At 42.8% G+C, this 13,152-nt stretch overlaps 2 protein-coding genes across 3 annotated transcripts; both read right to left on the reverse strand.

The window, feature by feature from the left end:
* Nucleotides 1-2,196: 2,196 nt before the first annotated feature.
* Nucleotides 2,197-10,546, reverse strand: tnpo2b (transportin 2b). Of its 2 annotated transcripts, none has more exons than XM_072384289.1 (24): nt 10,344-10,546; nt 9,575-9,674; nt 9,287-9,362; nt 8,997-9,146; nt 8,671-8,777; nt 8,443-8,576; nt 8,275-8,356; nt 7,103-7,225; nt 6,895-7,013; nt 6,754-6,814; nt 6,464-6,635; nt 5,796-5,948; nt 5,471-5,696; nt 5,219-5,390; nt 4,921-5,115; nt 4,667-4,825; nt 4,129-4,216; nt 3,641-3,739; nt 3,445-3,540; nt 3,204-3,279; nt 2,992-3,091; nt 2,822-2,896; nt 2,453-2,582; nt 2,197-2,346 (listed from the first exon to the last, which is right to left on the reverse strand). In XM_072384289.1, the coding sequence occupies exons 2-23, from the start codon at nt 9,671-9,673 to the stop codon at nt 2,475-2,477; spliced, it is 2,670 nt and encodes an 889-aa protein (XP_072240390.1). In that variant the 5' UTR covers nt 9,674; nt 10,344-10,546; the 3' UTR covers nt 2,197-2,346; nt 2,453-2,474. The 2 variants fall into 2 exon arrangements, with proteins under 2 accessions (XP_072240390.1, XP_072240389.1); XM_072384288.1 differs by having other exon boundaries at nt 4,129-4,222.
* A 661-nt stretch (nt 10,547-11,207) lies between these two features.
* rln3b (relaxin 3b) lies at nt 11,208-12,464 on the reverse strand. The gene is made up of 3 exons (XM_072383752.1): nt 12,300-12,464; nt 11,891-12,200; nt 11,208-11,794 (listed from the first exon to the last, which is right to left on the reverse strand). The coding sequence occupies exons 2-3, from the start codon at nt 12,063-12,065 to the stop codon at nt 11,514-11,516; spliced, it is 456 nt and encodes a 151-aa protein (XP_072239853.1). The 5' UTR covers nt 12,066-12,200; nt 12,300-12,464; the 3' UTR covers nt 11,208-11,513.
* Between the last annotated feature and the right edge of the window lie 688 nt (nt 12,465-13,152).

The raw sequence follows: 13,152 nt of genomic DNA on the forward strand, positions 1-13,152 counted from the left end.
CCAAGACATTTTCTGAAAAGTTTCGCACTAAAGAGCCTGTTGAAAAAGATCTAGACTGGGACTCAGATTGTCTCCTGTTTGGAGTGACTAATGATTGGTTCGATTATCTCAGTGGTCACAGTCTAGGTCCAATCCATCGCCAACGTCTATCTGGGTTCATACGTCTACATGCTGCAAAAAATGGCAGATTTGAAGTGAAAAAATAGATTTCCCTGTATTGAATTTTGCTGGCTAAATCCTAACCGTGATGACTCATTACAGCCCTGCTGTGCCTGTTCCTCCACATCAGCACGAGGCAGATTTGATTATTGATACAGCAGCTCGCCCCCTGCTTATTGTTCCTCTTTTAATTTCTGTGGCTATTGCTCTTTGGCAGTGTCCTAGCTCTTAGATCTTTAAAATGTACTGTGCTCTCTTTCTATGAATTGAGGTGGTGCGTTGGTGTGTAAAGGGCGATCATATTACTCTGAAATATACGTCAAACATACACTATTGCACGCACGCACACACACACATACACAACCATACAGTGAAAAACACAAAGCATGCACACAACATAGGCTGGGCAGGCTACATCCCTTCAAATAAACAAAATATCTGCAACCTTAGGTCATACGAACGCCATCTGACTAACAAAAAAAACATGCTCATAGGCAAGAAAAGGTTCTCATGCAGGATCTCGCACTCATACGCACACACACACCTCAGCAATATGGCAAGGTTAGTCATTGTAAAAGTGCGGATTAGTCGCAGTTTCACAAAGTTTTTTTATTTGCCATTTAGTATTGGGATATTTTTGCCAGTCAAAGACACTTGATTTCACAGTGCAACACAGTATGACAAACACTGACATTAGGGTCAAGACATATATCATATGGGTGAGGTTAAAAAAAAACATACAAAAAAGAACAAAAAAAGAGAATAAAATAAAAAGTGCAAAAAAACAACTCAACAGTCACTGAATAATAGCATTAATTCAATTTTTGTGTTAAGTGTGAATTGAAGTTCACTATAGAAACAAAAACCATCAGTAGCAGCAAAAAAAAAAAAAAAACAAAAAAAAAGACCAATTATAAAACATCATAAAGATCACAATGACACTGCCAATTACTGTTTTACTAACGATATCAATATGGCATCAAATGGATATCAGTACGAATGTAGACAAACACGAACACTCACTCACATGCGCGCGCGCGCACACACACACACACACACACACACACACACACACACATTAACACTTGGTCACAGTTAACAGGTGCCAAGGACATTGCGGTGGGAGTCAAGTTTTAGCTTGGTACCATATCAAAAACAATACATATTTCACACACTGTTAACACAGAATGCCGAAGTAAGGATTTACAAACTGCACGTGCACACACACACACACACACACACTCACACAAACACACAGACCCTCAAAGACGAAACTAAGGATGTGATTTTCTTTGTATGATTTCCTCCCGCTCTGGTGAGAAAACAGATGTGTTAGCCCTAATTCTTCCTTCCTAGAGGAATGGTTTCCGTGAAGCAACGAGGAAAGACGCTTGCTCTTACGCTTGATCAGGTAGAAAATGTGACAGCAATATGTCTGATAGATGGATAGCTCTGAGAAGCAGCACTCTGGTCAAAATGCAGGTAGGAAACATAGATGAGGATAGCGAAAATATCTTACAGTTAATTAGAATTCAGTGAGTATAGATGAAGTAACTGATATTGAATCATATTCCCCGGAAAATAAGGTTATTACCCAGAAGATGAAGAGAGTTTAAACACCTTTCTGTCCCTAACTACATGAAGTAGGTCTTAAAAAGTCTAAATCATAGTGCCACCCACAGTCTGTTCCATGTACTGCATGTACAGCATGTGCAAGTTAATGTGTGAGTCTGTGTACGTTGGTCTATTTGTCTGTCAGTCAAGCTATCGTTTCCTCTCAAGTTTAAGAATACCCTTAAAATCTCAACGGTCCCTGTCCTGCCGATCCCAAGTAACAGACCTTTCTGTAGCTTGTTTTCCCTGCCTTGTTAGTGATTTCCCTCCCTATCTTTCCCTGAACTTTCTCTGTGCTGCTCTTTCCCAACTTGCCTATCTTTCCGTGTCCTCCTTTCTATCTGTCCCTACCAGTTAGTTTTTCTGTGTCGGGTCCCTGCCTAGTTAATCTAGAGGTGTCCCCCTGTCCCTCCCTCCCACCCGCCCACCCTCCCTCTATGGACAAACACATAGGGCGTGGGGGCCGTCCATCAGGGGGAGCGGCCAAAAGCGTCCCTCTCCCTCCCCCCAGATCAGGGCAGTGCAATACACAGATGGATGAGTTTCCCATTCACCCTCCTCCTGCTGGCTCACCTGGGAGGATAGGAAAAAAGAGCAGAGCGGACACAAAGAAGTTAACGACAACAGAACAAAGTTTGTACCCGTGCAGGGACTTAAATCTAAGCCGATGTTGGCTCACCTCTTGGGTGGTTGTAGAGCATTTAAACGCCGTAGCAGGCTGCCAGTCTCTCCTTCAGCAGTGGAGGGAACTGCTCTGAAAACTGCTGCCAGTTCTCCTCCCCGACCTGCTCCTTGAAACCATGCAGGATCTTAAGAAAAGAGAAAAGTTGCTTAATACAACTTGATGCATGAATGAATGTTCTCTGGATGGTAGAGGTAGTTTCTGGACTGACTTTGAATACACTGTAGCCCCCAGAAAACTGAGGGTAAACGAGCTACTGCTGGAAATAGAAAAGGTCTCAATCAGCTTGTTCTAGCAGGTGTACCTTCGTTTTTAATCAAACTAGCTGGGAAAGCATAAGAGCTAAGCCTTCTATATGACCCTTACCTTGCAGAACATGTCTCTCAGATCGTCTTTAGGGTTCACCCAGGAGGCCACGGCATCACAGAAGAAGATGAAGTCCTGAACAAACAAGCAAGAGGAGTGATGTTTTGAAACAGTGTGACATCTCGAGGTCAACCCTACAACATCTGGAGCTTTAGCTTGCAGTGTCTCACCTGCACAACGCCTCCAGGATTCACACCAATCATAATGCAAATCCCACGGAAGGCAGAGTCTTTCTCTTCGTTGTCTCGGATGTTGCGCAGAGACGTACACCTGCAGCGCGCAAAAAACCCCAAGAACCATCTTTTAAACTTCATTCTACAACAACTGTGTCTTCAATTCTCCGTTTCTGGAAAGTGGGTTTGGGAGATTAAACATCTCTTACCAGGGTCGGATAAACTGTGGTAGCATGGGAGCAACCTCCTGAGGACACACGTACCCCAGTCGCCCAATGGTGATCGCTGAAAAAGGGGAAAAATGAAAAAACTGCTGTCAGAGAGGTTTGTAGTGTTGTGAGGACCAAAAGACAACAAACCCTTATATGGCTGATAATTCTAACTGCATCTATAAAAGCTGGTGACTTCCCTTTAAACAACAAGCAGAAACACAGCTGTGCATTCACGTACCAGTGTTCTCCAGCAGGGTTTTGGGTGTGTTGGGTCGATTAATGATCTCAACCAGCTGGTTTAGAACCATAGCAATGTATGGCTGCATTTCCACTCCTGACAGCAGAGGAATAAAAGTGAAACTCACAGTATCTGATGCTCAAACACTTGAACGCACCACTGCGTCACAGATATATATGAAGTTGCCCCTACTTACCCATCTGCATGCAGATTTCGCCTATTGCCCAGGTTGCATTGTTGCAGACAGAGATGAACTCTGGGTTCAGATTTGTTCCAAGGATGGGCATGAATTCAGCTGAGGGGAAAATGCATAAAAATGAAGAAAATACCACCTTTATATCTGCCCCATTGACTTATTGGCTCAATTAAAAATGTCTGAGCCAGATACTTTTTGTGCTAAATGTTGCAGAGGAAAAACTCCACCATTCATACATAAATATGACAAGTTCACATTGTTCAGCTTCATCTAGCCCCAGCGAGACCCTCACAAAGAGGATGAGTGAGTAAATTATTGGACCAATGACCGTATTACCATCAACGGATGGCTCTGTGGTAATTAAAAAATAAAAAGGGTTCTTAGATAATCCTAAAGTTGAACCACCTCTGAACCAGCACTTATTTATTTTTTATCATGATGGTTAAATCGTGGGATTAATGGGGAAATAAGAACAATGAGGTAATTACCAATGCATGGCTTGACATGTGGGAAGCAAGCCTTGGTCAAATCCCCCAGCAGAGCAAATGAACTCTGCCTCACCTCAGGCATCGTATCCTGGAACAAAAGACACAGAAAAACAAACAAATGTGAACACATACCAGCAGTAGACATGAAGATCTAACAACTCACTGAAGCCGTTCTGCTCTTGGACAAAGGGTTTTTTAAAGATTAGCAGCTCATTTCTACTAATCAAATGACAACAAACGATAATCAATGTGGTTAAATGTGACTAAAGCACATTCATTCAGTTCAACACAAAAATCAGGTTTGCGTTAACAAAAACATATCAGATGCAACTGTAGGAGGGCTAATCGATCAGGGAGAATCTGATCAATTACATTACATTGTATAAACCCTAAAACTATGAATCCCTCATGTATGTGTGGACCATTTTAATCTAAAGCACACTCTTGAAATAGACATAATCAAAGGATGTGAACGCATCGATGATATAGTGCTGAAAGACCCTTGTTTTGTTTATTCTCTCATGTGAACTCTCCTCACCTGCATGCACTGGAAAAGCAGGGTCATGATGTTACTGCGGGCCACGAGCGTGTCCACGTGGCCCCCGAGCCCCTCTGCCAAGCCGCTTAACAGATCCAGGGCGACAATCATGAAGTCCTTGTCTGGTGCTTCATACTGGTCTGGCTGCTGGCTGTACATCTGATACACACAAACACATCAAGTGTCATTTCATGTAAAGCAGCAACAATATAAACTTCATGTGCAAAGTGTACTCGGGTGAACGTTTGGCTTACCATGGCTTGAGCCAGTGTCTTCTGGACCAGGGTGACGCAGCGCTGGTAGACAGGCTCGCAGTAGGGGAGAAAGCCGCTCTGCAGCGCCGTGGCAACAGATGAGAGACACTCGAGCAGAGGGAAGAGATCTTTGTCCTCATCCTTCAGCTCGTTCCATTTCGCAATTAGCGGAGGCATCAGCTTCTGAATGTACTCCTAAAAATGCAAGCATGAGACATTTGTTTGCGATTCAGAAAAAGATATCAATAGAAAATACACAAAACGGGGCTGTGCAACTATGTTTGGATGTGTAGCTCACAGGCTGGTTGAGATGGTGTCCCACAGAGTCTGCCAACGTTCCGATGGCATCGTAAAGAATGAGCAGATTCTTGTGCTGATACTTCCCGAAAGCAAAAACCAGTGTGTCCAGGATGAAGCTCAGATAAGGCACCAGCTCTGTACATGCCTCCTCCTCCAGGGTGGCAAACGCACTGTATAAAAGATGAGACAGTTAAAAGGAATAAATGAGCAGGAAGTGTGAGAAAACAGGAGAGAGGACCAAGTGCTGCACCTGCATGCCGCCTCCTGCACTCGTTTGTTGCCATCCAGGATGCGTTTGAGCAGCTCGGTCATGAGGGGTTTGAGGTGAGCGTCAGGGGGCTGGCTGACCACCCAGTGGGCGTAGCGGCTGAGGGTCCAGCAGGCGATGGAGCGGACCAAGGCCTTCTTATCACATAAGCACTGGATGAGGTGGGGGATGAGCTCAGGCAAGTATGGTACCATACCCTGCATACAGCCTGAAACGATTACAAGTCCTCCGATCATTCTTTTGACAGTGAGAGGTTGTTTAGACATATAAACTCACTTAAGAGCATCGTATTTTTGTCCAGTCTCACCCTCAGCGATGGCCCCCAGCACTAAGATGCCAGACTCTTTGATGACCCAGTCGGGATGGAAAAGCAGGCCTTTGAGCAAGGGTAGAAGATGGGGTAGCAACTCCTCACGAAACACGTTGGCAAGTACGTCCAGAGCCGCAGCTGAGCACTTTCCTGGAAGGGGGAAGCAGGGATTACTTTGAAACTGTAATAACCCACCACAAAAAAATAAAACAAATAGAGGTGGTAAAAAAAAATAAATAAATAAAATTTAACCATTATAAGCCAGCGACCGTGTCAACTATATGTGATTTTCTGTGCATCTGAAATAAAAAGTAGACGATCAAAATCCTTTTCATTGGCCCCGAGAACCAGGAGACAGGTTAAAAATCCTCAGCAGGCGTCTTCATCCTCAATCAAATATTTGACTAAAGCCAGAATTTTGAAATTCATGTTCAAGAAGTGATCCGATTTGGCTTTTAACATCTGGGGAATAATGCTAAACTCTGTGTCAGAGACATTAGATCCATGTTCTGATTACTGTCATTTGCTCTGTACAAGCATAAATAAAAAAATGTAAAAAACAATTCAAAGACCAAGTGTAATGCCTGCAGAAGCCAAAAATAAAAATGCCTTTACCCCGTCTCCCATTACAGTTCCATCTGTTTGATTGCAGGTTTCTAACTTACGCAGATTCCAGTCAGACAAGGTATCGTCGTCGTCGTCATCATCTTCATCGATGTCCTCCCCCTCCTCCCCCTCTCCTCCCTCATGCTGCAGAGTGACAGTGCGGGACTTATGGAAGCGAGGCTTGATGTCTTGCTCACTGTCTGGAACCGTCTCATCCTCTTCAACGTCCCCCTGGAGGACAAAGGAGATGAAGATTCATGCAGAACGGACAAAGGTAGCCCGTCAGAGGCAAGAAGAGAGGAGAGAACGTCTGTGTAAGCAGCAGCTGATTTGTTGAGAAGCTGCATACCTTCAGAAGAATAATGTCTATCTCAGAGTATTTCATCCCATTCACCAAAATAGGAATCAGTCTGAAAAAAAGGAGACATCTCAGATTAAATCATCTTGTCTTCAACTCAGCCCCACGCCCTGTTGGAATGTGAGCACTTACTGAACCAAGTGACCAGAAAGGGCCTCTTTACAGATGGGCTGTTCAGCCAGAGTCAGCCAGAACTCACAGGCCTCCAGAGCCACATTCTCATCCGGGTCCTGGGTACGCTGCAGCATGTACTGTAGGACAACAACAGCAAGTGATTGTGAGGATTCGGGTGAGGAAGTGTGTACCGATGGCGGTGTATGGGACAGAGTCATGGCCTCACCTGGATGATGCTGTGCATGTGTGGGATGAGGCGGTCAATACGGACTTCCAGCAGCATGACCAGAGCCCGACACACGTTCTTCCGGACTTCGCTGTCCTCGTCACCAGCCAGTGCAAACAGACTCTAGAAAGCGAGAGAAAAAAAAGAAAGAAAATCAAAGAAATGAGACTAGAAGTTAGAAATAAGAGAACAACTTGTTAACGTACAGGATCCTGTAATGCATTTCACTGCTACGAGAAAGTGAGAAAACAAGCCGTTAAAGATAAATCGCTCAAAAACAGTCCTAAGATGCAAACTCCACCCCATCCACATGCAGTGGTTAAAGGGAATTCATGGTTTCTGCGGCTACTTGAGCGCAAGACTTCTGCAGCGTAAACTTTGTCCTCTGCATCAGTGTGTGAGGCCTTAACTGGTCTCTTAGCGGCCGCATAGACAGAGCGTGCCGAAAACGAGAGAAAACAGCTGACAAAGAAGGTGAGGCGCAGAAGCACAACAGAGAGACTTCACCGAGAATCACCTTCAGATCTGCACCTCTATGTACTGTAGACCTATCACAGGTCCATGCATGGGAAGCTTCGGCACAACTGCACCAGAAGGTAGTATGAAAAAAAAACATCCAAATCGGTTTACTCGCATGGAAACCATGTGCCCAGCCTGGAGCCTGGCAGAAACCTGAGGAAAACTCTGTTTCCCCGTAAAATTGTCAAGCAGTGCTGATAAGCACTCCCCAGCCGACCTACCACTCCCCACATCATAATCTGATCTGTCACTGGCGATAATACACTGCAGCACTAAACTGACAGCAATGCGACGCATACTCAAGTGGGTAAAATAACACCTATGAGCATCAAACTAATTTTAGCTGCAGAGGTGCAATAGTGAGGTGTGTGCATGACTGGGTATGACTTAACTTTCCAAAACCTGCGAACACTAAACAGCACCACTGTAGCAGTGTGTATCTAATCAGCAGAAATGCCATGATCGTAAGGTTTTTTTTGTTGTTGTTTCAAAGGGGAGCAATCTTCAAATTGACACCTTCAAAATTCTCACTTTCAAACATAAAAAAAGAAAGAAAAGAAATAAAGAGGAGATTCCAGGGAGGTATAAACAAGTAAAACATGACCTCTGCTCTTGTTTTGATGACCAGAATTGGTGAGAAGTCTGAAGTTTACCTCAATAAAGGTGTCAATATTATCCATCAGAGCCTGAGCTCGGCCGATGATAAACTGGTTCACACACGCTATTGCATGGGACCTGAGAAAAGACAAAAAATGTATTATTTTAAGGAGGAGATCTTCATTTTGAAGGCTGACTGCAGCAGAGTCCTGGGTTTCATTAACCTGATCTTGGGGCTGCAGTGCTTGAAAAACTGCAGGAATTTGGGGATCATGATGTTGAGGGGCCTGTTCAGAGCATCGCTATCCAACAGCTCTGATGAATCCTCACAGATCTTCTGCAGAGCTCCAAAAGAACCCTGAAGAGGAGATAAAGGTCAGAAAGAAAGGTGTTACAATGGCAAAATAACAAATAAAGAACTCTTCTGTAAGGCTCTGGTATCTGAGCCTTACCTCGCAGGTGTTATAGTCATCTGAGTTGAGTAGATTACAGAGCTGAGGCAACAGCTCGGGCCACGTCTGCAGCTCTCCTTTGGAGGCTATAGTCGTGATCAGAATGCCTTCATAACAGAGTGAAAATAGCAAGTTCAAATAAATTATCAGTTAAAACTTAACAACTTAATGCACGTCCACATTCTATTATTTAAAACATCTGCAAAATACAGTGTTTGCACCCACACAGCAACTTTACCTGCACAAACTGAACCACCTACAAGTTATTCTGACTCACACAAGCTTTTACTCTTTCTCCATCTCCCCTCTTTCACTCACACACCCACCGATTGTAGCTCTGATAAGCGGTGAGGGGTCTCCAATGTTGTTGAGGCATTCTCGTTTGATGAAGTCGGCCACGTTAGGAGGGAAGTTCTGGTAGTGAGCTTTCACATTGTTCTTCAGAATCAGACCACTCAGAGAGCGAGTGGGCTCGTCTTGGGAGGGAGCAGAGAGACACCATAAGAAGACATTTTAAAATGCAGGAAGGGGGTTGTTAGGTACAGAAATATTTACCTGGATCAAGAAAATTTACAAGAGGCATTCAGCTAATAATCTGTTCTTGAGACAAACATACCCTCAGATTTAAGGCTTGTAAGGACAAAGATGAGATAGTTGTTGAAATCTGGAAACTGGTTGAGCTGCTCCAGTTTCTACGGTATCGGTTAAGGAGTTCAACCATCCACACAACCTAATTTAAATTCAGTTCCTGTTTAACATCACTTTAGCTCACTGCACGCAGCACAATAAACCATGTTTTGCGGTCGTCCAAGCCCTGGTGGGGGAGGAAATATCTTGCACATATTTCACACCTTTTCCTCTCACCCTCACTGTTAAACACATGCACAGACAGAGGTAAGGATACTTCTTGTACAGCTCTCTGAGTTGCTGTGTCTGGGGACTGGGAATCCTTCAGGAGCTGAAGCACTTGCTGCAGACCCTGTTCGTCTGGCTGCCACTCCATCCTATGAGATAACACATACACTGGCTGTTGGAGAGGAGCGTACCACACACACACATTAGTGCTCACAGCCACACCTATAACCTCAAAACAATAAGCTACACAGAAACGATGACAAAGCAACCAATACACAGACTCTAAACCATAACTATATATCCTACAGCTGTTATTTTAATCTTAACCGAGAAAAAAATGCTGTATTCTTTGTAAACATTTGTGCTGGCCGCAGCAAAACACAGCCGTGGAGGTATAACTGCCCATGAACATATTCCGTTTCTGACCAATGAAACCTAGAAGTCCCAGTGGCCCTTGACTAAGCCACAGCTATATCTATAAGTCGCTAATAAGCAGAAACTATCTGCTGCGACCTGATGAGCCTTCTCAACGTGAGGCCCAGACGGCATAGGCGCAAATCTCTGTCTCAAACAGTTAGCGAGCTAGCTTAGCAACGCTATATTTAATACGTAGCTTATTTACAGATATCAAATACATTATCTAACGTCTAATGTCCGGCCGCTAAGTTGCACCGACAAAAGCTGCATTTGTAATCGAAGAAACGATTAAATGGCTTTAATAGTGTACATAACATCGTTGCCGCATATCAAAACACAGCAGCTAGAAGTAGTAGCATGTCTAGCTAGCACCATCTTAAAAGTACCGCGAAAGGTTTTACCTGATCTCTCCGACTCGGTGGATCGATGTGTCTATTGACAAAAGTGCACCTACGCGTTAACAACTAACATTAAATAAAATATTACCGCAATCTATGTGGCTTAATACAAAATAGTGATCTCTGTAGATCTATATGGGTGCTACGCTAGCTTGCATATGACAGAGATTGCATGGTTTGCAATCAAGCCGGTGACAAGTTTGATCCTCCTCGGTGTCCGTACTAAAAAAAAACTGCTAAGAGGGATAAACACGTAGAAACGTAAACCACTTTTAAGGCTTTACTGTTTTTTTTTTTAATTATGTGTGTGCCAGTGTGAACTATTTTAAAAAATCTGCTTTAAAAAATAGAAACATATTGCACGCACTTAATAATCTGATAGACAGTATTTTTGCGCTGTTTTCAGTTCCATATTTGGCCGGCAGGTGGTGCCAGTTTGAAAACTACCATAATGCCAGTTTGTAAGGACATAGACATATATATGTCTATATATATATATATATACATATATATATATATATATATATATACATATATGTCTATGAGTTAGAAGGGTGTGAATACAAAAGCAAGGGCAAAGGACAAGACTAATGGAACAGAAAAAAAATTCACCACCACGTGATATTGTTAAAACTCTAAATATAGATATATAAAATAACTACTAATTTTGCTTAAGGTGGAAATGGGTTGAATACTGTGAACACCTTAAAAAGCAACACGAGTTCCAATATTAGAAGCCTCACTTGTTGTAATTTACAAAAATATTGCATTGTAAGTTTGTTGAATTGTGAAATTGTGTCCCCCTGTTGAATCAGCACTCATTCAAAGAATCTCAGACCACTATTCTGTACAGTCATCATTGCTTCCTTTATTTCAAAATGGTTGACAGCACTGCACTTGTGAAACAAGGTTTAGAGTAAGAGGAAGTTTTCAAACATTATGAAAATCTCTTTTATACATATTTTTCTCCAATGGCGCAGACACTCCTAAACTTCACAAGGCTTAAGTAAACAAATGTATTAGTCTATGATAGTAACAGCAACACATTTGGACTACACATATCATTGATAAATACATGGACAGTCATTTGTATCACCTTTAAGTTTTAAAAATTCTGCATGTAAAGAAATAAATTAATTACATGAGAAAGGACAGGACTAGAGGTAATCAGACTCAGCACAGAGAGCTGATCTCACTCTTGCTGCAGCCCCATTTGCAGCAAGCGTTGGACAGTCCGACCACTACGTCCCGACCTTTTCTATCTGCACCTCGGAGAGCCTCCAGTATCTCCTCTGAAAGTGGTGAGCGAGCTGAGCGGCTGAATCCAGCTGCCACTGATGCCACATTCAACATCTGCTCTTTCCATGCTTGGAATTTTGCAGGATCCTGGTCACTGGTTTGTTGAGGGATGGTGTTTGTATTCCATGGATCAAAATTTTCCTCTCCAATAAGGGCTGATTGAAAAAAAGTAAAATACTTTTGATTATTTTTTGTTTGAATCAGGGAAAATATTGCACATTATAGATTGTAAACTTGTATCTAAGTCTTACCTGAGTCTCCTGCCCCTCTCCTCCAGCGGGAACCACCACAGGTAAAGATGACAGCGCGTATGAACTCTCTTCCACACAGTTTCACCCCGTAGAAAGAAGGATTAACATCATTGCACCGCACCCTACCTACCAGTGCCACCAACAAGCCTAAGGTCAAGACTGCTGCTTTCCACATGGTGAATAAACAAATGTCTCTGTGGTTTGTATTTCTTTGTGGACAGCCCTCTCATCTTATATAAGCTTCAGCACCTCAGAGAATGACCTCAGCTCACCTCCACCTATCGTCATGCCCAGAGATAACACTGGAGACCTTTAGGGGTAACAATACAAAGAGGAAAAGAAAAATTTTGGATTAAATAGTAAATGATGCAAGAGATGATGTCAACAGAACTCTTGGCAATCCAATCACCTGTGACCTTTTGTTGGCCTTTCTGTCTCACACACCATTTAGGTTGTGCTGTGTATCAGCTGCACAATCTTTGTCACGCTATCCGCTCTGCTGAGTATTGGATGGAGATTACTATCCATTCACCTCAAGGATAACTAGGATGCAATAGCTTGGTGACACACAGACATAACAGAGAGATTTTAGTGCAGTGACAAATCAATAATGAACTTCTGAATGCTGCATATTTTTTTAGATATTGTATTTCATAAGGAAACATAAAACGGCTAAATTCCCAAGCAAATTCTTGTTAGATTTTTAAGGGACAATGGGGAGAATCCTCATTGGAAACAGCTCAAACTGCCATGGAGTGGAAGCTCCCAAGACAAGAAAGCTCTGGAATGGATGATTTAAACATTCAGATTAATACTGGTAAATATTGTTTTTAGATCATTTTTTCATGTAGTAAGAACCTGTTTTATATTCAGACAATAAAGTACAGTTGGAAAGTTTTGAGCCACACCTCATTTCTTTATATATGGCCAGGAAAACAAAAAATACGTGCAGTAATATGTGTAGATATGCAAACATGGCACTACAGTATATAAGGTAATAACAAAATTTCTACAATTCTAACCAGCTTGAGGATCAATATTTGGTCTGAGCTCCTTTATTCTTCAACACAGCCTGAACAGCCTGAACCCTCGTCATTTCTTTAAGTAGTCTTCAGGAATAGTTCTCCAGGCTTCTTGAAGGACATCCCAAAGCTCTTCTTTGGATGTTGGCTGCCTTTTGTTCTGTTCTCTGCCAACATGATCCCACACTGCTTCAATAATGTTGAGGTCCGGGCTCTGGGGAGGATTCATCCCTCCATAAG

Source organism: Leuresthes tenuis, unplaced genomic scaffold, assembly GCF_036924035.1.
Source record: "Leuresthes tenuis unplaced genomic scaffold, fLeuTen1.0.hap1 SCAF_4, whole genome shotgun sequence".
Lineage (NCBI taxonomy): Eukaryota > Metazoa > Chordata > Actinopteri > Atheriniformes > Atherinopsidae > Leuresthes > Leuresthes tenuis.